Genomic DNA, 26,593 nt, shown 5'->3' with positions numbered 1-26,593 from the left:
CTTGCACAACTACCAAATTTCATCAGGCAGGCAGTGGTGGGAAGGTGGGAAAGGAGAGCTGCTGTGGCTTTGACCTCTAAATTTCAGATTTTTGAGACTGGAGGGATACCTTAAAACTGCTGTCAAATAAAAAAATGAGACCAGAAAGGATCCAGATACTTCAGTGAAAGTATTCAAACAAGAGATGTCCAATTCCAATGACAAGAATTTGTAAACAGTAACAGGAGGAGGGATGAGCTACCAGGGACAAGCGTGGGTAGAAAAATTGCAATTTTTAGAGAGCTCCTAAGTGCTCTGAGTAGAGCATTTATCTAAAAAACTTATTACTGTCAATTACTCCCTGGAAACTGTGAGAAAGACCAGGATGCTTATGAAAAGGGGGTTGCTCTCAGTTCTCTTAAAACCAGTGTCATGTCACAGACCACCACTCTGCGCAGAATTCAGCACCTTGGCTGAATTAAAACCATACAGATTCACATTACTGTGCTTAAGCCTGTTTTAATGGTTTAAGCAGGAGCCAGGGAGCACGAATACAGTCCTGAGCTTAGCAGGTGCCCTGCATCTGGCACCACCCTGTGAATCAGGGCAGGTCCCTCAGGCTTCTGCCAAACTGCGGTTTCGGTGGGAGGAGGGAACCAGGAGTGACTGCTTCTCACAGCAGCAGCAGCACCAGCAGCAGCAGACCAATGATGACTCCACCGTGCCTGGAGCGAGTGTCGTGACTCTCCCAAATTCAACTGTTTGACACTGAAATAGTGGTTATGCTGCTGCTGCTGTCAAAAAGAAGGTGGAATGGCATATTAGTGCACTGAACTGTGCTGGGGACTGAACAGAGCTCGTGCAGCCCTCTAGTAAAGCTGAGGGAAAGCTGATTTTTCATACCTGATTTTTCCTGGAGGGTCTGAATGACCACAACAAAGGCAACAAAACCAAAAGAAAAAATAAAAAAAATTCTCTTCCTTTCTAATGTTTAACAGACAATAATATGCTTTGAAAGAGCTTTTTTTTTTTTTTTAAGATGACCTGCATAAGTTCTATTTCAACAGCAAAATACTTACATTACAATTCAAGCATTGCACTAGCCCTTTTCCTAGGGAAGAAAAGGCTATAGATCACACCACAGTCAGCCATGGTATCATTAAAAAGATCTTCGGTTCATGCCTGACAATTGCATACTAACCAGAACCTCCAGGTCGCTCCCTAGAAACACCACTGTTCTCCACAATATCTCAAGAACTGCTCCTGGTGGAGAGAATTTAAAGGCAGCAAAAGGAGATGTAAGGGACCAAGAGAAAACGCGTATGAGGTGTTCCTTGCATACAACAGAGTGGGAGAGGTGGTGAGCAGTAAATCACTGACCAAATGTCTGTGCTTCCAGAAACATGAGGTTGTCAAGCCCGCTTCTCCTTGTAGCTACTCTTCAACCTAGTTACAATTAAAATACTTTACACAGCAGCAGGCTCAGCTGACTAAGCAAATACCCCCTTGCTTATCGCTAAAATTAAAAAATATGTACATCCAGGAAGGAAACACTGTGTCAGGAGCCTGTAGATTACTCAGAGGCAACCATTACAAGGTTACAGAAGGTGGCATTTCCAACTGCAGCTGGAAACATTTGCACCAGTTTGACTCCCCCTTTTCAGCAACTGGAGTAAAATTTGTCAGCTCACTGACACAGCCCCCAACAAAAAAGGTTCCCATGCAGCAATGGTTTGTGCTAAACTGCAGCTCTGCTCTAACTCCAAGGAAAACAGTCACATTACATAGAGAATGAATTTTGCCCAGCATGTACAAACATAACCTCAAAGGGACTGAATGTGTGTGTTACAGGCAGTAAGTCTCACAAGAACTCATAAACCAAATTATATAGCTAGAGGCAGATGCTTATTGAGAGGGCAGCAAAACATAACATGCTCTCCAGCACTCTGAGCTTTTGTTCTAATAGGATAACTTTATTTTAAAAATTACTTTACATTTTCTGGCTAGCTTGCCCAATTTTATTATTTTCAGCACTCTCCCTTTCAGTACAACCAGCATGGAAATCAGGCATGTAAGACAGGTTTGCAGAACTTTGAGGTCCTGATCTCAGGACTTGTCAGACACGCTGAGCACAGACTGCATCTTGGATAGATGCTGAGCACAGACAGCATCCTAGACAGAGAGATGTTGAGCACAGAGCTGAGTCTGTGGACAAGTCACTCAAGATGGGATGCACCTCACCCAGTCTTAGACATCTAAGCCCTTACCAGTTGTCCAAGCTCCCTTCACAGAGCACAGGAAGAACAGGAACTTCTGAAGGGCAACTTGAGGTGTACAGGTCACATCACCCAGCCTGTTTTAAACATCTGCCCTTGAATGAGATGAACTGCACCTTAACTGTTCCCCTTGAGTTTATGAGGACCTCAACAGCTATTTCAAATGTAGAAAATAAAGTTAATGGAGGCGAGTTCCATGCTCCTCCATCCCCTGGCAGGTCATTTATTTAGACTATAAGCTCTTACAGCTACATTACACCTCCCTGGTGCAAAAGGGTCTTTACTGTGCAGAGTTCTCCTACTACAAATAGGTCAGGACCAGCCCTTTAAAAAAAATTTTTGCTCTGGGACAAAACTCTACCGTGCCATGCAGAAACTGATATAACAAAGAGAAAGTCTGATGGGTCCATGTAAAAGCAAATGAGATGCGAAACAGTAGCAGTGCAGACCTTTCCAGTGGAGGGAGCGGAATAAAGCGGTCAGAGCCTGAGCATTAGCAAAGACCCCATAGGGACTTCTGAATAGTTGTGATTGTTGATGCTCCAGCTGCAGGAGGGGCAGCAAAACACTGACAAGCTGTTAAGGGAAATACAGGATCTCTCATGTCAGAGGAGTCTGAGAGAGGCTTGGTATGATAAGCCTACCAAAGCAAAGGCTGTTCTTCACACCTATATCTGCATGGGACAAATATATCTGGATAGTAAATAACAGCTGCAGTACAAGGGCCACTTAAGCCTAAAGACCAGTGATCACAAGAAAACTTGGATATGAAGATAATGAGGCTAAACATCAGACGAAGGGTGAGTTTTTTCCTTCTAGAATGGAGATTCTGAAAAAGCCCCAAATAAGCATAATAAAGCAAAGAAAAAATTACGCCCTTTCAAGACAGAACTCCAAACATTCACTTAAGGATTTGTATGAGGCAGCAATCCAAGAGATCTGGTCTCACTTGGTCTTTCCGACACTAAGCTAAACGGAGCAGAGTGCAGACCTGGACTTGTGCCTCTCGCTACAGCAGTGGCAGCAACCAGGACTCTCCTCCCTGCAAGAGCTCCCAAGCTCAGGCATCCACATCAGGACACAGACAGTCTGCAGGGGCTCATCAGCCAGCACTGAGGACCTCCTGTGGGTGAAGATGGCAGCTGAGCCGAGTTTATACACACTGGAGGCATCCACACTTTGAACTTGGGCACAGCAGCCCCTTAGTGAATGTAAGTTACACCAGCACACCCCCAGGCTCCAGGTGCAATACTCAAGTCTACCTTTGCAAGTGATAATCCAAGTTAAATGATTTTGTCTAGGCAGGGTCAAGAATTCAAAAGACTGTTCTGGCCTCTGCAGCCCTGAGGTGTGCATAGTAAAGAATAACTGCATGGATTTGGTTGCTCCAAAACTTGAACATGGACTTTTCCCAATCCAGACAGTTAATTTTTTATGTTAATCAAATCTTCATCCACAACTAAGTTGTTATACAGTTTTCCCAGGAGTTTTATTTTATATTTATTCATGTTCCACCAACGTAGCCGATTTGAAACCAAAAAGGTAAACTGATTTTCTTTAACCTTTGCTCTTCCACACCAGCCTTCACAAAGCTGAAAGTGCAGCACAAAATAGACTCTAAAGTATCTGCTTTAGAAGAGGAGCAAGTGATAAATTACTTGCCTAGGAGGAGATGAGGTTATTAATCAAAATGGCTTCAGGGTGTAGTGTTTTGAAGTTATGACAAGTATTACTTAATAGGTGAAAGGGGGGAGGTTTTTTCCTTTGAAACCCTAAATCTAAGCCTGTTCAATGAAATGAAGCAGACAGCTGTTAGCCAGGTTGTCACAGAAAAGAATCTTTATGAAGAACCAGTGTAAATTAAAGCCTTCAAATCAAAATGGGGAGTTAAAGGTTGTTTTGCCTTTCTTTTCATAATAAACAATGACACAGTTCGGTGTCTCGCACAATTTGTTCAAGACGACTTGAATGGCAGGAGTGGAATGTAACTCTGCTGTCCCCTGAAATGTACAGCTATGAGCAGTTCCTGATTAAACTAAGGTTTTACTTTGTATTCTTAGATTCTCCTTTCCAGCTTAATTTGTTTTCCAAGAAACCACCTCATCCACTGCTGAGCTATACTGCCAAGCAATGCAAATTGATAGCACTTACTGATGGCATCACGTGAGATTTGTCCTACAGAGCTCCAGAAGGAGGAAAACTACTCCTGAAGTAAGAGTTTGCATGTGTGAACATGCTCAATTTACTTATGCATGCCCACTCAGGACAGAATGAACTCTTGCTTGCTTGTGCTGCCCAGGGCCTTTCTGTCAAAGGTTTATATATTTTGCTCTATAGCATAACCTTTGGAATACAGAACATATGTAGTAGCTTGGTTTGAATTTCTGGTTAAGGGTTAGGACTTCTTGTAGAGGGGAAAATGAGCAGAGGGAGTTCACTCGTATTTTAATACTTTGTTCCCTTTATAGTTATATAGCGTACTAAAATCTGGGCGACATGGAACATAGCAGCCTTCTGTGGAGGATGCTGATACCATGCACAATCCAAATCTATGCTGGAAATAGGTGGATTATTAAATTTAAAATTTTAGGGTTTTTTTTAGATATCTAAAATATTTTTTATTTAGATAGCTGAACTGGCCCCCTTAATAACTGAAATTCAGACTGATGATCCCCTTGCAAGAACATGGAACCATCTGTGATGAGTCTAGAAGAGCACGTGGATATATATTTGACACTGTCTCCCACAGTAGTCTTGTATGCAAGCAAGAACATCACACTCTGGATGAACAGACAACCACGTAATTAAGAAACCAGTTGGATGGTTGGCCTCAGAAGGCAGCCATTAATGGCTTGTACTCTATGTGGAGATCAGTTAGAAGTAGAGGATTTATCCTGTTTAACATCTTTATCAGTTACCTAGAAGAGGTGTTAGATTACACCATGTTTCTGGATGACCCCAAATTGGAGAAACTTTATCCCTACGAGGACAGTCAAAACCAGAGTGGATAAAGCCTTGAACCACTTGATCAGACTTCACAGCTGGCCTTGCTTTGAGCAAGGGATTGAACCACAGGCCTCTCAAGATCCCTTCTGACCTCAGTTACCCAGTGACTCTGTGTGAAGGAAGTTTCCCATCCAGCTATCACTAATCCATGAGGAACACCAGCACTGCAGCACCCTCACCCCAGTAGTTAGCTATGAAAGTGAAAGCTTTTACAAAGTTGAACTCTAGTGCAAACAGAAAGAAAATTCTATGCATTCAGTGGCTTTCTCCCTTTTTTTGCACTGTTCATCAGCAGTGCACTACAGACTGTGCAGGTTCAGCAAAAAAAAACCTGGGGGGTGGAAGATGAGTAAGATCAATTTTTACATCTTTATCCTTTCCTGTGGCTGTTAAAATACTGCTCTTCACAGTAAACTTTCACTTTAGATTTGTGTACCAAGAAACAGGACTCTCATGATATCCTTTGGAGATTATTCTAGTGTTAAAAGATTTCACACACTGACAGTTCCCCAGAATACTCTGACTACATGTTTCCTTTGTCAGTCTCATCCTAATATAGTACTAGATAAGCCCTCTACCTCCAGGCTATTTACACTCCCCAGAGAACTGAGGACTGTTATGCCACACAGTCAGTTAGAACGATCAAGTTCTTTTAGTCTTTCCTCAGATCCACTTTAACACCAAAACCATGTTTGTGTAATAATAATGCCATGACATCAGGATGGGTTTCCCTTTCTGTAGGTGAGGTCCCACTGCTGACAGTAGAATTGCAGGTGTGCTCTCATCGGAGCCAGAGTATAAAGGAGCCCATCCAGGTTCTTTGATTCCCTGGCACACAAAATCCCCAAATTGCATGTTTTCTTTTCAAAGCTACCATGACAAGAACTCCAGGAGGCCTTGTCTGTCCTCTCTTCATCAACCCGATCCAAAGTCTCTGATGTCAGTGGAAATAGTCTCAGTGACTTGGAGGGTCTTGGAACAAGTCCCAGCTCTTAAAGAATAAAAGCAAGGAGAAAATGAGGCATTAACTTCAAATGCAGCTGCTTGGAATTCCTGCCTTGAAGTGGGAATGAAAGAACTTTGAGGGTAGGCAGAATAATTTTTAAAATTAAAACGGATGGGACAAAGAGCATTTTTTAACCTTCTAATTGGAAAAAGTGCTTGGAAAATATTCTGTGAAACTGTTTTGGATTAAGCTATTTTTTCAGTCAAGGGAACATACCACTCACATTCACCGGAAGAACGAAAACCTGAATGTTGTAGTATTTACTTTGAAGTTCTCTTCATAAAGTGGAGCTTATTGGTGTCTTTATGCAACATACAACTGCTCAGGCTGCATTACAAGCTAAAGAAAACCTAAACAGAACAATGTGAGGAGAGTCAGCCCATTTAGGTATTACACAAATAGGAAGTAACAGAAGGTTACAGAGTTATCCTCATTGGGAGAAAGTCAGCTCCTGACTTCACTAATGCCATAGTTCTGCACAGGGGAGCTACTCGAATGCTAAGAGAGCACTGTTCATAATGCACCAACACTCTTAACCAAATCCTACGCCATGTGGACACAGCTAAAGGAAAGCCTGACTGCAAGTTTTACATCTGCATTATGTTCCTTGGCTGCCCTCCAGCTCGCTGCTTTTATGTCAGGTAACTTTCGTCCAGAAAGTCATATACTCAGAATTCATAGTTACATCCTTCTCATTCTCAGAGGGCCTTACAATCACTCTGTATTACCATGATAACCTGAGAACCGACTGTTCTCAGCAGGTCTGGTGCATCATGAGACTCATATGCTTTTTCTGGATCAATTATCATTTGCTCTGTGACTAATTCTTCTAAAATCAAAACTACCAATATAAGGCACACTTCAAAAGAAAGCCATCTCTCTCTCTCTCCAGATGTTTCACTAATGCACAGCCTAGCATAGTTTTTTCTACAGCTCCTTTTTTTCTGCTGTAATCTTCAAAATGGTCCAATCAGTAGAGCTGAACCAAAAGAAAATACTAAAGAAAATAAAGAAGTGAACTGAAAAGGACATCTTGCATTTTATAATAGCAATCCAAACAAACATTGCACTGCTTGCTCTGTAAATCTTAGAGAAGACCTCCTCCTTAGCTCAGGCTGCCTATTTCTTAAAAAGCAGAGACAAGCAGAACTAGCTGCAGGCAATGAAGTATATTAGCATTTGAATTCATGCTCGTATATATTCTGAAGGAAAAACTCTCTTTAAGGCAACCTCAGGAACCTCCTCAAATGTACTCTGGCAACAGCTATTTGGAACTTGAAGATTTCTGATATCTTTACAGTTCTTTAAAAACAAACTGGAAAATGTTAAAAAATCCCACAGATTGCTGCCAATTTCAAAACAGGATGTTTTTGTTGTTGATGACTGTGACCAGTGACCTTGAAAATGTAAATAACCCACCCATTACCTCTTCTCTTCCAATTACTGTTGCAAATATTTTTTTTTCTCTTTATAAACTTGGCTGTATGAGTGGTTTAGTGCTCATACTCAGGCAAAGACCAGTACTTCCACAGGACTGAAAAGACTAGCACCCAATATTATCAGATAGTTGAAGGGAAAAGGAAGGGAGGAAAGCATTTAATACATGGCTAGTGATTTAAAATCAAGGTGGCTGTTACCAGCACACAGAAAGACAGAAAAGGTACCCTCTACAAGAAATGCATTACGAGTATTGCTGAAGGAAGAACCATTGTCAGGAGATAACCTTGGAAAGTGCCCAAACTCCTGAGACGGCGAGGAGGAAGTTGTGCAGCTTTCCCAACACCTAATCCTGCAGAAACCTGACCCCCGAGTCCTTACCTTCTGATGTCCAAATTCATTCAATATTGTGCCCAGCTTCTTTGTGTTGCTGTGAAGTCTATGAGCAGCGATGGCTGGGTTGGGATCCCTCCAGTCAATGGACAGGCGATGATACCAGAGGTGCTGACCTTCATGGATGTGTGCTGACTTGATGCTGGGGTCAAATCGATGCACCTCACATCCACTGTTGGCCATGCTGATCTCAAACTGGTTGTCATCATTGCCTAGCCTACAAAACAAAAAAGATGTAATTACTAATGCTGCAAAAAAGCCTATTAGTGAGTAAGATATTCTGATATTCATAGTAAAAGAAGGTAAAATCCAACTTACTTGTTTCTGAGGCAAAGTAGAAGAGCTGTTACACTCCTTCTTGGGATATATCCACAGCACTGAGCATAATCTAACCCTAATTCTGATGAGATAACCAGAAATCAAGCTAAGGTCCATAATAATACCTGCTAAAGATTTTGAGTAAGTAGATAGATAAAGAAAATTTAAAGGAACATGTGGGTTTTCCCAATGTCACATTCATGATTGACCTTAAGAAACTTTTAATGAATTTTTTCATTTATAGAATGAAACTACTGGAGTGGATTGGATGAACTAACCTCACCAGAAAATTAAAGCTCAATGCAATATACTGCATACAATTAGAATGAAGGGCTCCTTTCAAGACAAGCATTAAACCCCTTTTAGCCAGGCTGATAACCTTCACAAATTGTTTTTTCTTAATTCAGAAGTTGACATCATTTATAAGAAAATAAATCAAAAGTTAGAACCTTCATGCTGGCATTTTTCCTCTATTTGTATTCTACATTTATATATATATTACTCTATTTTCAACTTGCTTTTTCTTGACAAGATGACAATACTTTCCTTAGTCCCCACCACACAAACTTCCAATAATCAAATCATAAGCAGAAAAGTAAATAAATTTAAAATCTATACAATACTGCCTTGTAAAAATCAGGCATATTTCCCACTGTGCCTATAATCTATTGTTAGAAAAATGTGCCACAAAGGCCATCAACAGGGACAAGAGACAAGAACAAAATGCCTCTCTTTCTCTGTGCACAGTAAGACACAGATAAAAAAGCAAATTCAAAAAATAACCCCTTCACAACAGTAGCAGAGTTGTTACACAGACTTCAGAGAAAGACTGCTGCTAATTGAGCAAAGACCTCAGAGAAGAAGAAAAATTAATAGCCCCATTGTACAGCAGTGTTGTTTCAGTCCCTGTCTCTACAAGGAGTAGAGGTACTTTACAAGGCTGTGCCATATTCCCACCTCTTACAGCCCATTGGTTCACACAGGGTACACAAAAACTAAAAAATTCTGGTATTTACAATTGCAATCATGTCTGGACCACAGGCCTTCCCTACAGTGTAAAATAGGATGTCCTCTTCATTCTCACTCCTGCAACCTTGTTCCAAACATGGTTCAAATCATGCATTAAGCCTTACACTTAGTCAAAATTATGTTGTTGGATATATACACATGTAGCGCTAAGAGGAGAAGCAAGATTTTTAATTCAGTGCTTCAACCAGTTGTACTAATTGAGAACATTCACTATGTACTAACAGCATGGCATTTATCTACCCCTACAGGGCAGTACCCTTAGATGTACTATCAAAGCACCTGCTACACTACATCACAATTATCCTTAGACATGGTGTGAGTCTGAACTAATTCTGGCTATTTGCATCCATAAGTAAAATGGGATACATTTTAAATCATGCTGCACTATGGTACAACATTAAGTCAGCACTAAATGTTTTACATAGCTGACATCCTGGTAAACCAAAATGAATCCACCTTGTGAACAAAAGTTTGGAAGAGTCTATGTTTTGGAAGTTTGCTATGATGCTTGCTGTAATACTGGCTTAGCACTGTGTAATGGTGCCTATTAGAAAGTCTTCTCCTCAACCATCTTCCCCTTTGGGCGTCCTGGCAAAGTAGGAGGAGACAGGGTTTGGAAAAACAGCCCAGTGTACTTTTAAGAACAACTCTTTTTCATAGGATTCCAGCCTGTACAGCCGTGTAGGAGGAAAAGAGGAGTTTTCTTTTAAAACATTCAACATACATTAGGAAAAAAGTTCAGAAGTCAACCAAGTGAATTGACATATTTGTTTGCATGCAGCTTTCTACAGAAGGGACACTGATGAACACAGACCAGCGTAATCCCTTAGGAATGAGAAGCTGGCTAAAAAAGAACAGCATGCGAATGGCTGGGGACAGTTACAGCATTCGAGTGATGAGCCTACCAGCGACCGATGGACACATGTGTCCATGACACACTTCCAACAGTGCCAGCTGGCACAGTCCACGGGGCCAGATGCTTCTGATGTAGGCAAACCTCAGGCTGCCTCCAAACAGATTGCTACTCATGTGGACTGCAAAGGAAAGTTCACAGTGGTGCACAACAGAAAAAAAATACAGATAAAGGTGAAGAAGGTGCCAATATATATTCTAGCACTCTAGCTAACAGCTCAAATTTATGTCTGAAGAGAGATCTAACCAACAATAAATATTTAGGAGAGAAAATAAGGTCACCTCCAAAAGAACTGGTTTGAAAAATTCCTGGCTAACATGGGATCATGCTGAAGGATATCACAGCATGAAAAAAGTAAAGAAATTAGGTCTCCTGAGAGAGATTTTGTTACTTAAAAAGGGACCAATATTTTAACAGAAAGTTGTGGAGGTCACAGAAGACTAAAAAGGCCCTACCTCACCATCATGAGAGAGCAGCTGCTGCCTCCAACAACAGCAAAATAAAAAATGCTGAAGACACCAAACTATTTTTTCTGTAAAGGAGAAGGAGTTCGGTTACAGAGTCGGCAGTTGCACCAGTCCCCTGCTGTGGGGGTAGAGGTGGGCTCTCAAAGCAGCAGGAACAGGACCCTGCAGATGGGCTCTCCTGCCTTGTGTGTGAGCGGAGAGGAAGGGCTGGCTGGCACTGACGCTGACCCAGGAGGAGCGCAGCACAGCAGGGAGCCGTGTCCTTTGGCTGTCCCCTGCCTCCGGGGTTCACAGAGGGTCACAGCACACTCAGAATAAACACTGGGCTGCAGCTCCCACCGAGGGGAGCATCACCATGGCCCCCGCATCACCCTGGAGCACAGCGAGCATGCAGGTGGCACAAAAGCTGCTTTGTCTCCTCCGGCATAGCTCTAGTGTGCATCTGTAGCTGATGCAGCCTGATCACTGCAGGTACTCCAGCTCTCACAGCACCACAGGACAGAGCTGTAAAAACACCCATGTTAAGATCCAGCTTTCCCTTTCTGTGTTACCCCTCCTCCTCTTCTTTCCCAAAGAAAGATAACTAAGCTCTGCAGCCTGGGAACAAAGAAGCATCCCCTGCCTGGATCCTAAATCCCCTACACTTGAAGGTCCACATGAAAGGGCCTTTATACAGCACTGCAGCAAGACTCCTTAAAACTCAACTGGTAAGTTTCTGAAATTCTATTCATTTTTATTATCCCAGCTTGAGTGCCTGCCTGTGGTGTTTGTAACAGACTTAGCTTAATCTAAGCAGATTTAGCACTCATAACTAGAGCTCACTAATGCATATTGAAATTATGTATCATACTGGGAAATCCCGTCCCCCAAGCTAAAACATTGCTGCCTCCCAGTAGTGGAAGCAAATAATACTAATCTAAAAAGATCTCCAAATGTTTCAGACACTGCTCACTCCCATTCACAAGTTAACTTCTTCTACAGCATTCAAGAAGGCAAAGCCTAGGCAGCATATTTTGTTTAATATATATGGATCTAATTCAGGATTCCCAGTAACACTTGCACTGAACTTTCACATTTGTCCTCCATGCATCCTCTCCACAGAGAATGTTCTTGATTGGAAGCAGCTGCTTCCCCTTTGCTCTTCATGAACTGTATGAGATAACAAAAATGTTTAAAAGGGATTTTTGTCTTGCTCAGAACAAAATTACTTTTCTGCCTGTCATAAGCTAAAGGAAGTGAGTTTGAGAGAAGAATTATGCAGCAACGAGCCCCAAAGGCTGTAGAAGTAAACTGGAGGATTGAAGACTGCTCTTCCTTAACCTCAAATATTTCCCTTTCATTTTTTAGCTGTTTCGTGATGGTTGGGTATTTACTACACATGTAACTGATTATTGATGGGAGAGTCAACATCAGTTTCAATCTCTGCTAAGCCCTACTGTTCCATCAGTACAGAAAATTTGCCATTCAGGCTCACTGTACCGTACCCAAAACAGCACCACATATAAAGCACTGGTATAATATGCGCTAGCTCAGATTTGTTCAGAACCACGAGCAAGTTATATGTGTGCTGGTCAGCTTTGCACCAAATCGGCATTTTCTATGATAAATTAAATCAATTCTGCATTGTGCCTACTGGCCACTTCAACAAAAACACCATTCTCAACCCACACGTGGTCCATAGCAAAATGGAAGAGGGATATTAATGCAGTAGTTTGCGTCTAATATTAATGATCATGTAACCTGAAGGGCAAGGTCTCAATTAATTCCACTGAACTTTAGAGTACTTTGCCAAGACATCTAAAGTCAGCAGCCACATTATCCCAGGCTTTCTCTATAATCAAAGGAAAGCTCTACCTACCTCCAGAATGTTATTTACAATAACATGCACTGCTTCAAGGGTGATTAAGCCTTTCAATACACTTCTAACCTAAACCTGGCTCTCAGGACAGCAAAGACAGTTTTATTAGGCTGCATCCATGTGGTGATCTGTGTGAAATGAGCTCCAGATCCCAGCAATCATTCTCCTAATGCACCTGTGTGCTGGTAGGTAATGCAAAAGGCCAGTGGCCTGATGAACTCTTGAGGACTGACCTCCCTCATCCTCCCAGGAAGCAGAGTGTTTTATTAGCAGGGAACAGGCTGCATTTGTGGTTTTACTACCTGTGAAAGCACCTGTTCTGCAAAGAGTGAAAACTTCATTCTCAAGAGCTGTAAATGTCATAAACACTACAAATACTTTAAAATAGAACCACAACTGCCTTTATTATTATCACCTCAGCACACGTCACCCCTGGAGTGCTTAGCAAACACACTCTCATATGGAAATGTACTATTTTGTCCCAGGGGTAGTTAATGAAGATTTATAAGTAATGCTGCTGAAGTACCTGGCAATTATGCAAGTCATTTCTGCTCAGGGAACATGCTGTAGGCTTCTCAGTTTATCTCATTAATTTCATCTTCCTCTATGTGAGCTACCACTCACCCTTAAGCAATTTGTTTTCACGCTGACACTAGAGAAGCGAGGGGAAAATAAAGACCCTCATGGAGAAAGGTTTTTCCCTAAAAACAGAGTTTACAGAAGCACATCGACACATAACAAACACACCCAAACAAAGTCAACCGTGTCGCAGCCTGTGTTGAGTTTATAGGACTTTTTGAAGCTAGGTGTCATGAAACAATTTGCTGTCTTTTAAAGAGAGCACTTACCCAAGGGAATAGAGACGGCATTGTTTGTTTCTGATGCGATGAATGAGGCTAAACCTCTCATCAAGACAGATTGACCAGGGCTTCTTTGCGGTTTCAGAGTACCCTCTCAGGCTGTTCAGGTTCATGTGTTCACATGAAATCTGTTGAAATCAAAGGATGTTTCATTTTAAGACACAACTTTTAATTTGTTTTTAATTTGCCTTCTGGAGAAAGAGTGGAAAGAAGAAAAATGTTAATTGGTTTCATTTAAATCTGATTGTCAATCTGATACACGGCTATGAGGATCTGATGACTTTTTTTTCCTTGTTTGGCTGTTCTGCTTGGTGAAATTCAAGGCTTACATAATGCCCCAGAGAGCAATGCAGTTTGAAAAGCAAATAATTAAGCATTAGTACTATAGCCCAAAACCAATTTTCCTGAGAACAAGTTATTTCAGCATTAAAATGTTGAATTTTTTTTTCTTTTCAAACCTTGGAATGGATTCTGCATCCTGAATAGTGTTAAAATCATGTAGATCGTAAAATAAAATAAAATCATTCAAGATCGTAATCACAAGTTGTGGTGTCACCGCAATGTACACTGTATACCTTACCTTGAGTGTCCTGGATCTCAGATCCAGAAGGGATTTAATCATTACCCCATCACATCCTCTCTCCAACAACAAAGGGATTTAAGCAAGTGCTTAACTAAACAGAGGAATCATAGCATGTCTGTCAATGCTGTGCTGGCTTAGACACCTGGAGTCTAAAGCCAGGATAAAACCACTGCAAAAGGAGAGGGGACAGAGACCCTGCAGGGACGAACACTGTAAGTCAAAGTCCTCGTAAAGACCAAGCAAGGACTAAAATGTGCTGGATTCAACAGAAACGTGGAACCGTCAAAAATGACTTAATTGAGAGTTGAAGTCCGCTTTGCCAGCAGCTGAGCAGCAGCCTGCAACAGCCAAAACAGAGCAGTGACTGAACCAAGGGAGCCACAGCCCTGTGAGTTACACCCTATGGAGGAGTCCCTGCCCACAGCACCAGATCTGCCTGTCCACCCAGCAGCTTGGGCCAGCACTTCGCCCCCAGGCTCTGCCACACCATTCTGCACCATTCTCTTCCTCCAGACCCATGCGGTCTTTCCAGCATTCAGGAGCCAGGCCACAGCATTGGAAAACCAATGCAATTTGTACAGTTGTCGCCGTAGGAGTAGTAAGAAGGTAACAGGAAGCAGAAGTAAGCACCAAAACTTCTGCCCAAGAGAGGCTGCACTGCTTTGGACCAGCATCAGCTTACATGTGGTAGTTGAAGGGCTCTTCAAACCACGTGCAGCTCAGTCATCAAACTCAGGGGTTGCAGGGCACAGGCTGCTAACACGCTGATAGGAAAGCAAAGAGTTGCAGGAACCCAGATGAGCCATCATGACGAAAAGTTGTTCTTTGGGCCCAGTACCAACCCTGGTTGCAGGGTTGAGAGCTGGCACTGCTAGAAAGCCAACAATAAGAAAGATGGAAAGAACAGCAGCAGAGACAAAACCAGGTTAAACATCAGTCCTGAACTGACTGTTCTCATCTTGTTCCTTCCTTCCTTTACATCAGATGGCCCAGGCTCAGCTCTCCATTTTAGCCAAACTAAAAAGCACAAACACTGGGAGTGACACACTATGGAGGAGCCCCTGCCTGCAGCCCCAGCTGCAACCACAGAAATTGAACAATTTTACACAGAGGTGAGAGTGAAAACTGCAAACCAGCCTTTGGTGTAGTAGGCACTCTCCACCACATGCTTATAACAAGTAAATAAAACTATCCTTCTTTAAGAAGCTTAAGCTCAGAAAGGTCATTATCTGGAGCACTGCATCCAATGAGCTGCATGCTGCATCACCACCTCCCTGCTCCTGCCCAGCTCATCATTCCCATGGAAAATTCATAAAAGCTAATACAGCATGTCTTCATGCTGCTCTCAGGATTCACTAAGTTTTAAGCAATTATTTGCACTGCACCCCACCACCCATTTCCCTTCAGTCACATAACAATGAAGGAATAAATGGCATTGCAATAACAAGCACTAATTTTAAGACACAGAAGAATAATGGGCTCTCTACAGAAATGTAAGATTCTGCAATGCTGCCATTTAATTGACTCATGGTATTATGAGCAATTATAACACTCAGAATTTGGAGCAATTTTGATAGCTCTTGCTACTTAATAGTTCCTGCTATCAAAAATTTTAAAAAATGAACTCTGCCTTTAGCACCCTCACCAGTCTGTTGCGTGATTTACAGACCTTGAAGCACTGAGCTCACACAAACCACAGCACATGTAAGATGGTTCTTCTAATCATTAGATACCAGCATTGAAAAAGGGGTTTCTGGCCACACCTCAACCCTGCTGACACGGCATCTTCCCCTTCCAGCAGTTTGAACCATTCTGCACTAATGGCAGGGAGCTGAATTCAGGCACAGTAATTAGCAGACACTTGCTCAGCAAACAAGGAAAATGAGATCTCATGCTCATCTACATAAGCAAGATCCCATTTCCAGAAGTGCTTATACCAGTCATGGTGTTATCCTGTCAGTTATTAGTTCTATAACATCTGCCAGGTCAGATCAAGGATTTATCTTATTTTTTGTTTTCACTTATGTTTGTCCCCTTGTTCCCCCACCCAGGGTCAGTTACTCTGGGAATAAAACTTCTCGATTAGTATGTCAGAAGCAATAAACTCTCTGCTAATTGATGTCCTTGTAGGCTTTGACCCAACTAGTGGAGTTTAGCAGCATCTGCCACTGTTTATTAAGTCACCAAGTTGAAGGATGTTTTCAGCTTAAAATGCCTGCCGCAGCCTACAACAACCCAAGCAGCCCTGCACACAACTCCTGCTGTCTCCACATGCATCATCTTGCCTCCTGCACTCTCAGTGCCGGAGGATGTCATTTTCTTGAGCTTTTAGCCTGCTAAAGCTTTGAGCTTTTCGCTTTAACCCGCACGCTGGAGGATAAGTGAACACTCCGCAACCCTCCAAGTTACCACACCATCAGCACAGCAGCATATTTTTAGATGAGTTTCAAATGAATCTCCTGCCTCAGCCTTGAAGGCGTTGCACTAACAAATAATTTAATATGTGAATGACATTTCAGTGACATTAGCACCTGAGGTTTTTTGCTGTTCTCCAGTTAAGGGGTGGTGCAGTTAAATCTGTATTCAGGGGTCAGCTGCTGGTAGACCTGGGTACCAAAAGCAGCTGCCCTGTCAGAGCTGGAGGCATCCAGCACCTTTTCTGTTTTTTATTACAGGAAATGTTTCTGGTTTTTATTACAGGAAATGCTTCTGTTTTTTATTACAGGAAATGCATGCATAAATGCTGATGTGCAGAAGTGATGCCTCCATTAAGACATGACAGCCCAATTTCCATATATGCAAATGTCATCTTTGAAAAAGCATGTAAATCCACTAATTTTCCAGGTCATCATTTTTGTCCTCAAAATAGCAGGATTCTACTGGTATCATTAGGACAACTTGTCCAAGTTAGGTACTGATACCTTGTTCTAATTTTACTGGGAACCTCAAATGCATCCTTTTTAGCTGAAATGAGCCTGATTATGGCATTACTATCAAGAAGTGGAGTGGTTGAATACACAGTTCTCTCGCTACAGAGTGTTCCGTATTTCTCTGTGTCTGAGAGAGAGAGAGAGAGAGAGAGAGCAAGCAGGAGAGGAACCATGCCTGGAATTTCAGTTTTATCGTATTCCTGTCAGGACACAAACCCATCTGGAAATAAAAAGCAAGGTAACAATGCATTCTTTCTACCCTGTGTTTTGACTTTTACATTCATTAGGACCATCAGTGCTAGGTTAAGCAACTTTAGAAATAAAGCAGTTTCACAACCAGTTTGGTGTGAGGTTAATTCCTTATCTAAGAAGGAACAATCTGTGCCAGGCAAACTGCTTTCTAAATGGAGACTGAAATGAAAAACCTACCTGAGAAGTGCTAATGTACTTCAGGAATCTCAAGGCCTCATAGCTGAGGGAAGGAGTTGGACTTGCCCATGGCTGTAGTTCAATGTGCCATCTCACAGTCTGCAAAGCAAAGCAAAACACCACCTTAAAACAGCATTAATTTCTCAGTACAAGTGTACAATGCATGGGCTAATAAATTAAGGAGTTTCCTAATGGCTTGTCTACACACAAAAGTAATTTCAGAATAAAGTAGGGTTTGAATTACAGTGAAAAAGCATCTAGCTATGATTTATCATTATCAGCTTTGAAAGTAGATGTAGGTAATTCAGAAACATCTTCATCCAGGATAATGTGTTAACACTGTTAACTGAGAGGGCACTCAAATAATCCCTGGCTTGTAGAAACACATGAAGAAAACCAAGATCTGAATAACTAAATCCTCTACCAAAACATCAGAAAACAGCAAAATAATTTTAATTTTATATCTATACATATCTCGGCTTGAATATCCACTGAAACAAGAACTTGGATTGTAAACACTAATCACCAAAGCAAACCTCTTTCCTTTTCAAAAATCTAGATTCAATAGAAAAGCAAGCTTCTGGTGGTCTTTAAGAAAAGTCCTCTTCCTCTCCCACACCTGCCTGACAGGGTACACCAGAATTCTTCGTTTTCCCGAAAAAAAAAATCAGTGTGGCTGCCCATAGCCCCATCACTCCTCATTTTCATAGCCCCAGGGAAGGAGCTTTGGTGGATGCTTTCTGCACTCCCTCAGCTCTGAACCTCGGGGATCCTGTCAGCTTTTCCAGCAACACTTCCCACACAGACAGCGTGGGACAGAAGAGGTCTCTCAGACACGTGCTTGCAGATCAATGGGGCTCTGCGCTCCCATCTGCACCACCTTCTTCAAATTCTGCCTGCTTTTGTCATGCTTGGAAGTTTAGACGTGTTATCTCTTGCCCTCAAGTAGATAAAAATAGAAGCACGGTGTTAAGTTGTACTAAATTAGGATTGATTCCCCACGGCTTATCATCTTCTGGCGCCATAACTCCCTTCTATGGCTGGGCAGGTAGTATCAAGCTTCCCTTTAATCACCCCCAATTAACAGAGCTTCCATAATGAACAAGATGGGGTTCCCCCCCCCCATAGGTTCAAGTTGACATTCAAATGAACAAAACCGTCATTCAGGATTCCCACAGGACCTTATTTCAAACAAAGCCCTGGAAAACATATAGGAAATAGCGATTAACCAGAGAGGATGGAGGCAGACCAGAGAAGCGAGATGCTGAGCCCCACCAGAGAGGACAGCCCCACTGCTGGGCTGGTCTGCGGTGCCAGGAGAGGACCCAGTGTGGTGACAGGGGGATCCTCTGATACCAGAGAGGAACATAGGAAAGAAAAAGAGAAGGCAATGCCATAAGAAAAGGATGATTAAAGGGGACCACCAGACCAGATGGAGTTTCCCTTGAGCTGATATCATGAACAGATATTTTTGCAGCCTAAGTAAACATAGTCTGGAGTGAGTAGAGCCTGGAGGTCTGTATGAGGTTTATTGTTCCTTTAGGGTTTCGTTTGCCCCCTTTTTTTTTTTTTTTTTTTTTACTGTAAAGAGATGCTGAAAAGGACATTTGAGATATAGTTTTCCCCCCACAAGCAGACAAAAGTAGCACTTCCCACCCTGAAACTTGCTGCCTGCAGCCAACATGGGCTCCTATACCCTGCCCAGCACAAGGCTGGAAGCAAGCGAGCAAGCAAACTCAGCACATACCCCCCCCCAACCCCCTGATGGCAGAAGGCAGCCTGTGAACAGCGAACAGCAGGAGGAAAGGTGCGCACTGGGGAGCGAAATGCCTGTAATCTTGCAGAATGAGCCACGGTTCACACGGCTGAATAACACTCGCAATGACAGGAATGCTGCCGTTTCAACAGGCTTGAAAGACGGAATGAAAATGAAGACTGACAATCATTTTCAGGCAAAAAAAAAGAAAAAACCCAGACACCTAAACATCTGTGGCCAGTTATTCTGAAATCCATTTGTATGAGAAGTAGCTCATTAAGTAGGGGGATCCCAGGGTGGCCATTGTGGCACTATTCAGCAAGAATGCCCTCTGCAGAGTTGACGGGGAAGAAAGAGGGAAAAAAAAATCCTTATAATTAACCACGTGAATGAGGTTCTTTCTCAGAAAAGTGCATTATCAAAGAACCACTGTAGCTTTCTCTCAGATTCTTAAATCTTAAAGATGACAAACTGCCTTCCCACTGGTGAGTCTCCAAAATGTATCAATAAACACATGAAAATGAAGATAAAAAATCCCAGTGACTTGATAATTTAGTTTTGCCCAAAAAACCACCATCAACCTTTTGCATAGTTCTTTAAATTCAGGAGCGCTACACAAATGCTACTTTTGTGACAGAGAGATCTGGGCTCCCATTTCACAGCAATGCTTTTGAATGGCTTCTCAAACTTCACGCTTGGTCCCTGGCTCCTCACTACACAGCAGGCCATTTCCATTTGCTAACAAACACATCGGAGAGGTCTGTTCCTAAGCCTCGCTAAATAACCCAACAGGGCACTCCAAAAGCTACATTACAGTAAGATTCACAGATGATGAACAGGGGTGAAAGTCCAGTACATCTCTGGGTCCACCAGTTACAGTGGGTAACTCACTGATGTTGGTGACACGGTATGGCCAAAATATCCTCCTGAAGGAACCATTTCCTACGTACATTGGTAGCCTTTGTTTATAGTTTTTCAGTAATTTTCAGCCTGTTCCATAGTGTTTCCATGTGAGCAGATAAAATGCACATAGTACCTGTGAACCAACTGCTTTGTGAAAATCAGGTTTATTCCTGATAAACACATGTTCCTTATTTTGAGGAGTTTTTCCCCCTGTAGACATTGCAATTTTATTTCCTCAAAGCAAACCTGACTGTGGCATTATGATTTGGATTTTCTCACTTGTATCACAGAAACCTCTGGAGCAAATAACGGAGAGCAGGTCCCTGTGGCTGCTGTACAAAACAGGCTGAGGAGCAGCTCCTTTCAGGAGGTATTAGAGTCCATATTATGCAGCTTTGGATACGAAATTCAGATGGACTTCCCCAAGGTTGCCCAGGAGGAGCCAGAAAACTGGTTCACATATTCTGCATCTTTGGCAATCACCACTGGTGTGCTATCTCTGTAGGGCAAGGACTCATCCACTGAGACACCATGACTGGATTTCCCAAACACCAATACATCCTGATTCCACAATGTAAAGAGAGAATCTGAAAAGTTACAATGCCACTTAAAAAATATCATACCGAGTATCTTGAAGTATCCCTCTATTTATATTGTCTCACTTCTAGACACATTACCTGAAATTAGCATTGTAAGAAAAATCAGTTTTCAGCAAGACTTTATCACAGGCGCTGGTCAGACACTGAGTTCAGCTACCTGAGAAGAGTAATAGATATCCAGAAACTGCTATCCCGAGTGATGTCTAAATTTTCACCACATGAGACAATCACAGAGTAAAGAGAATCTAAAGGCAATGTCATTGGTTTGTTAGGAAAACTAAGACGCATTTGAAGGTCTGATTTTTTTTTTCTCCTTCAGACCAAGCTGACAGAAATCCACAGTGGCTTTTGTCTGGATTACATTTTTTTTCTGGATTTTTCTCCCTCATCAGCCATCTATGATAGACATCTGATAATCCCTTAATGATCTGTAGCACAAATATGGTATCATTTGTCCTAAAAATCTGAAATCATAATATGAAGTTTAAATCAACATGTGCAAAGCGCTCACAAACCAGGTGTGCATTTGTAGCTTTGCAAAATTTTGGGCTATTCTAGCATAAACTTGAACGCATAAATGATTAAATTCTTTCCAGAACAATCCTAGTTTCAGTGCAGTAACTCAAACAGCCCAACCCCTTCCTTCTACTTCCACTTGAAAGGGAATTAGTAAGTTTTCCATACTTCCATCTTTTTTTAACTCAGCCACTGTTTTTTCCCTTTTTTCAATTTCTTTCCTTTTTAACAGCCTTTTAAAATACAGAAACATAATAGACATGTTTATAAACAAAAATTTGGGAATCCCATTGCCCTGCCAAGCAGTCTGCTGCTTCCAATGAAGAAACAAAAGACTTGTCAGTACATAGACAGATGTCTTCATCAAGGGAAAAATATAAAATCCTCTGACTAAACTGTGCAACAAGAATTTTTTACATTTGAGGCAGGACCAAATGTGAGTGGAAAGCACTTGTGGCAATAAACTCCATCAAAACCCACAAATATTTGCTAGCCATAGAAAGAAATTACACACACATCTTCACCTCCAACCGTTCTGGCTGTACTCTGTGTACCACCACGCTCACCCTTTGTGGAAGGGTTCAGCCAAACAGAGCTTGCTCATGGGTTAAATTTTTCAGGGCTTTTATCAGTTTAAAATGCAATGGGTAGAATTCAAATTGCAAAACTTCAGACATCTTCAAGGCAAACGTATATTTACTGGATTGAATTCCTGAAGGCTCTCCCCTGTGAGAGTAGACTGTCCCTAGATGTGATTTACAGGGCTTGGACATAATTTCATTTGGGCTCCCTCTTGAGCACTTGCAAGATTATGCATATTATTTTGTAGTGGTCTTGTTGTTTTGGCTTGTTCCCCCAGTTCAAAAGTACCTTACATAGTGAAGGCAGCATGCTGCAGCCCACTCAAGTACTGGCTTTGGGGAACAAGTCAAAATGCCTCACCAGGGACACCGACAAGTGCAAAAGCCTGTTGAGATGAGTGGGGGGGCTGCTGAGGGTGGAGGCGGCCAAACCTGGCATGATGCTCCTCTGGCTGACAACACAGAGCAGCTCTGGGGGTGAATGATCCCTTGTGAACACCCACATTTGGTTCAGAGCAATTAGCTGGGCAACTCCAAGGGAGAGCCGGGAGCAAAGAAACATTCCTGCAGTGAGGACTACCAGGGACCAAGCTCCCACAGCAGGCTGGGGAGCTGCGTTATTTGACAGGACAGAGCTCTTTAAGGGAATGATTCATCTCACTATAAAGTACATGTCTAAAATAAGTAAGATGAGTCATGCACTGGAAATGTCCATGTCTCTCCATGCAAAGAAAGCCTGGACGACAGCCTCAGACACACCTACACCACAGACATTCAATGCCACAGAAGAGGAACCCTAAACCAAATTATCACACATGCCATGTTGCAAAAAAACCTTGTATTTTAGAGGGCTGAGCCTACTCTTCAGTTGTGAGCCTCAAGCTGCACTTAATTGCACTTCATTCTTCAGCAGGGTTGAATAACTCCAAATGGTTTACGTTTGGAGCAGCAGAATGTGGCACAAGTAAAACAAACTCCACCTCAAGGCAGAGGTTTCAATAGGAAGGAACAAGTATGCCTCAGTCTCAGCAAAGACTTCTTCCAGAAAGGTCAATCCACAAGCTCCCCTTTAGCTAAATGTAATCAGTACCATCCAGAGGGCTCACAAGAGGTACGCCCATAAAAACATGCTATGTTACATTGTTAATTTACAAGTAGCAGGGCCATGCACAGGCTCAGTAAGCTGTAATTTAAAATACAGACTTACAAAGCAACTATGACTTATATTTAAAGCTCTGAGTGAATTAACGTCTATCGTGGCTGGCTGTATAGGTATCCCATCCCTACATGTCTCAACTGTTTCTTCCACAGTTTTTTTTTGTTTGGTTGATTGTTGGTTGGTTTTGGTTTTTTAAAGTACTATTGCTTTCTATTTTTCTTTGCAGTTTGGCTTTCTTAAACATAGGAGGTTTTTGCCTGAGAAACCCTACTGCAGAAATTGTTACATACACTCCTGCTTTGTATGTGTGCCCAAATCGAGAAGAAAGCAGTGGGTTCCCTCTCAGGCATTGGGAGTATCACAGGGAAACACAGCTGACACCTACTCCTGCAACCACCTAAACTGAGAATTCCCACTCAAACAGTTAAACTTTCACATGCTGTACAAACTCCATAATGAACTGGAAAAATATAATACAGGAAATCTTTCTATTTCTCTATTTCTTTACTTTTCTGAATTGATCTAAACCAGAGGCACCTCTGACAACACTGTATGCAAGCTTGCTGGCCACACATCTTTTTAAGCAGCCCAGGATACAGTTGGCTTTCTGGGCTGCAAGCACACATTGTCAGCTAATGTCCTATTTTTCATCCACCAGTATCCCCAAGTCCTTCTCCACAGGACTGCTCTCAATCCACCCATCCCCCAGTCTGTACAGATACTGGTGACTGCTCTGACCCATGTGCAGAACCTTGCACTGGCCTTGTTGAACTTCATGAGGTTCACATGGGCCTACTCCTCAAGTCTGTCAAGGCCCCTATGGATAGCAACCCTTCCCTCAAGCAAATCAACTGCACCATTCAGCTTGGTGTCATCTCCAAACTTGCTGAGGGTGCACTCAGTCCCACTATGTCATTGATGAAGATGCTAAATAGTATGGGTTCTAGTATGGACACTTGAGGGACACCACTCATTACTGGTCTCCACTCAGATATTGAGCCACTGACTATAACTCCTTGAATGCCGCCATCCAGCCAATTCCTTCTCCATCTAACAGTCCATTCATCAAACCCATATCTCTTGAATTTAGAGCTAAGAATGTTGTGGGGAACCATTTCAAAGGCCTTACAGAAGTCCAGGTAGATCATACAAGATCTGTAGCTTGTCCATTGATGCAGTCACTCCATCGTAGAAGGCCACTAAATTAGCCAGGCATGACTTGCCCTCAGTGAAGCCGTGGGGGCTGCCCCTAATCACCTCCCTGTCTTCAGTGCGTTTTATATATCTTCCAGGAGTATCTGATCTATGATCTTATCCAAAGATTTGGTCACAGAACATTAGTCTGAGCTAGAAAAGCCTTGTGCCAAAATGAGCAAGTGACGTAACGCGTACAGTCAGGCTCTCCTGTGCAGCAAGGCTATTTAGTATATTAAATCCTGCCTATGGAAACCAGTTCTGTGATAAGAGCTCTCTGCAATAAAAAGCATGCGTCTTCAATTTAAATGAGTCTTCAACACAACATGTATATGAAGAACTTCAATAACTAGAGGTGTTTCTATGTCTGCAGGCTCGTATGTTATTTTACTGATGAGGGAACCTAACTCTCCCCCATCTCCTCGCTCTCTGTGCGTCACCTCCTCCACGCCTCTGCAGCGCAGCACACATTTGTCTGCCTGGGACTGCTGTGAGAGCCAACTTAGGCAGCTCTGAGCATCACCCAGAGGGCTTCGCTTGAGAGCAGTTTATCAGCATTTGCTTCCCAAGGCTGCAGTTTGCACCATAACTAAAACTCTTATGCTTAGCAGGGGAAAGGAAAAAAGCAACACTTCTTGAATGCAAAGTTTCACATTGAAATGAAGAAAATATTCTGACTTCAATTCTCATTAGAAAAGCTTTCAGCCACTGCATGGTAATTGAAACCAAAAGAGTCTTTACCCTTGTAGAGCAAATCGGTCTGAACGTGCATACATAACAACCCCTGGAAAGGCTGCAATCACCAAGCATTTCACCTCTGCTCTCCTTTTGTTAATATTCATGTTTATTTTCTGCTCCTTTTGCTTCTGATTTCCCATCTGACAGCATGAAATGGAGCCACACGCATACAAATCACAGCTCTCCCGCTCGCGAGGGAACTGCTGGCCTAACCCGCAGGCAAGCCACGCCAGCGACCTCGATGCAAAACACCAGCGACTAGGATGCCTTGGGAGGTTCAGCACTTCACACACAGAGCCCATGCTCAGGTTCTCTCCCGCCCTACTTTTAGTTTTGCGTCTTTTCCCTCAATCAAGCACCTCATTTGATAAAGCATACGCAGGAAAAAAAAGGATGCTTGGCACCAACTTTAAGTGACAGAATTTATATCACTTTAAGAACTATGAAATGGCTTTGGAAAAACAAAGAGCCATTTCCAAAACTAGTTTGACACAGCCAGATCTGTAGAGGATTTTAGGTGACTAATGCTCCATTGAATTCAAATCAAAACCCTGATGCCTATAGGAAACGGGTATTGGGGACCAGCTTACCAGCACAAAATTAGCCCTTGTGGGCATCTCTTGAAATTCACCAGTAGACCCAGGCTTCAGTAACTAATGTACATCACCTTGGGTGCAGGTTTGTGACTTGCAGAAAGCACATGTTTCAGAACACTTGCCAACATGGCAATTTGTAGGAATCTGGAAAGCATTGCATCTGATTTATTATTTACATAGCACTACTACCACCCTTTGCTGCCTCTGAGGAGCAGAAAATAAATCCACTGCAACCAAAGCTGTTAGGTATCTCTGCAAGAGGTAGGAAAAGGCAGCGTTGCACTGGGAACCCCTCCTCGGGCCTTCAAAGGTCACTGAAGACTCACAGCTCAGCCACAGGAAATCCCAGCAACATCACAGGGAAATACACATTTATTAAAAGAGAGACTGATTTTACTCTGCTAAGAGCCACATGGCTTTAAAAACAGCCAAGTGAGATTTCTTTGCTATGGAAATAAAATAAAATAAATAAATCGGGAGCAACATTCCAGTGCTAGCCAGAGGCTGACAGTGTGATAATTTATATCTGATGAAGATAAAACCAGGAGCCAGAACAGATTGAAATTTATGGAAGCAAATTCTCAAAACTGCTTAAGCAGCGCAATACTCAATCTGCTGAATTATTTCCAGAGCCTGCATGCCTTTGCCAGCACTTAAGGGTAACAGCAAGAAACAGGTACAGCCACTACTGGTCACTGCTTGTCAAATTCAGGCTTCAGCTAAGCAGAGTCGAGAGACCACAGTTTCAACTTGTATTCACAACTGCTCTATGTGAAGTGTTTTGGTTGAGAGAATAGAGGAGATACAATTTTTTCCACACAATGGGGAAAAAAAAGAAGCTGTTTTCCTCTAGGTTGACTTCATTGTAATATTCAAACCACAGTGTACAACAAACAGAATTCATCAGTAAATCCTCAGCTAGCCAGATAAGCCGAGTTTATTTTGTGCAAATTCCAGCACTCTAACTGTGATTTCCAGATAGGGATGCCTCTGGCAGCCCTCCACTGACTTCAGCAGGCTCTGCCTGAGGCTGAGAACTGGTGAAAAAGAAGGTGCTTTAAAGTAAA

At 42.3% G+C, this 26,593-nt stretch overlaps 1 protein-coding gene across 1 annotated transcript in view; it reads right to left on the bottom strand.

Annotated features, from left to right (window-relative positions):
• METTL24 (methyltransferase like 24) overlaps positions 1–17,583 on the bottom strand; it is a gene marked incomplete at its 5' end in the record, with an annotated part of 26,405 nt that extends 8,822 nt beyond the window's left edge. Inside the window, 3 exons of the mRNA XM_010187314.1 lie at positions 8,086–8,314; positions 13,531–13,670; positions 17,485–17,583. Of these exons, the coding sequence (XP_010185616.1) occupies positions 8,086–8,314; positions 13,531–13,670; positions 17,485–17,583 (468 nt within the window). The remainder of the gene's footprint in view (positions 1–8,085; positions 8,315–13,530; positions 13,671–17,484) is intronic.
• Between the last annotated feature and the right edge of the window lie 9,010 nt (positions 17,584–26,593).

The sequence above is a fragment of the Mesitornis unicolor genome, unplaced genomic scaffold, assembly GCF_000695765.1.
Source record: "Mesitornis unicolor isolate BGI_N332 unplaced genomic scaffold, ASM69576v1 scaffold1696, whole genome shotgun sequence".
In the NCBI taxonomy this organism is placed as follows: Eukaryota; Metazoa; Chordata; class Aves; order Mesitornithiformes; family Mesitornithidae; genus Mesitornis; species Mesitornis unicolor.
Note: the sequence above shows the minus strand (reverse complement) of the source record. Positions and strands in the feature narration are given on the sequence as shown.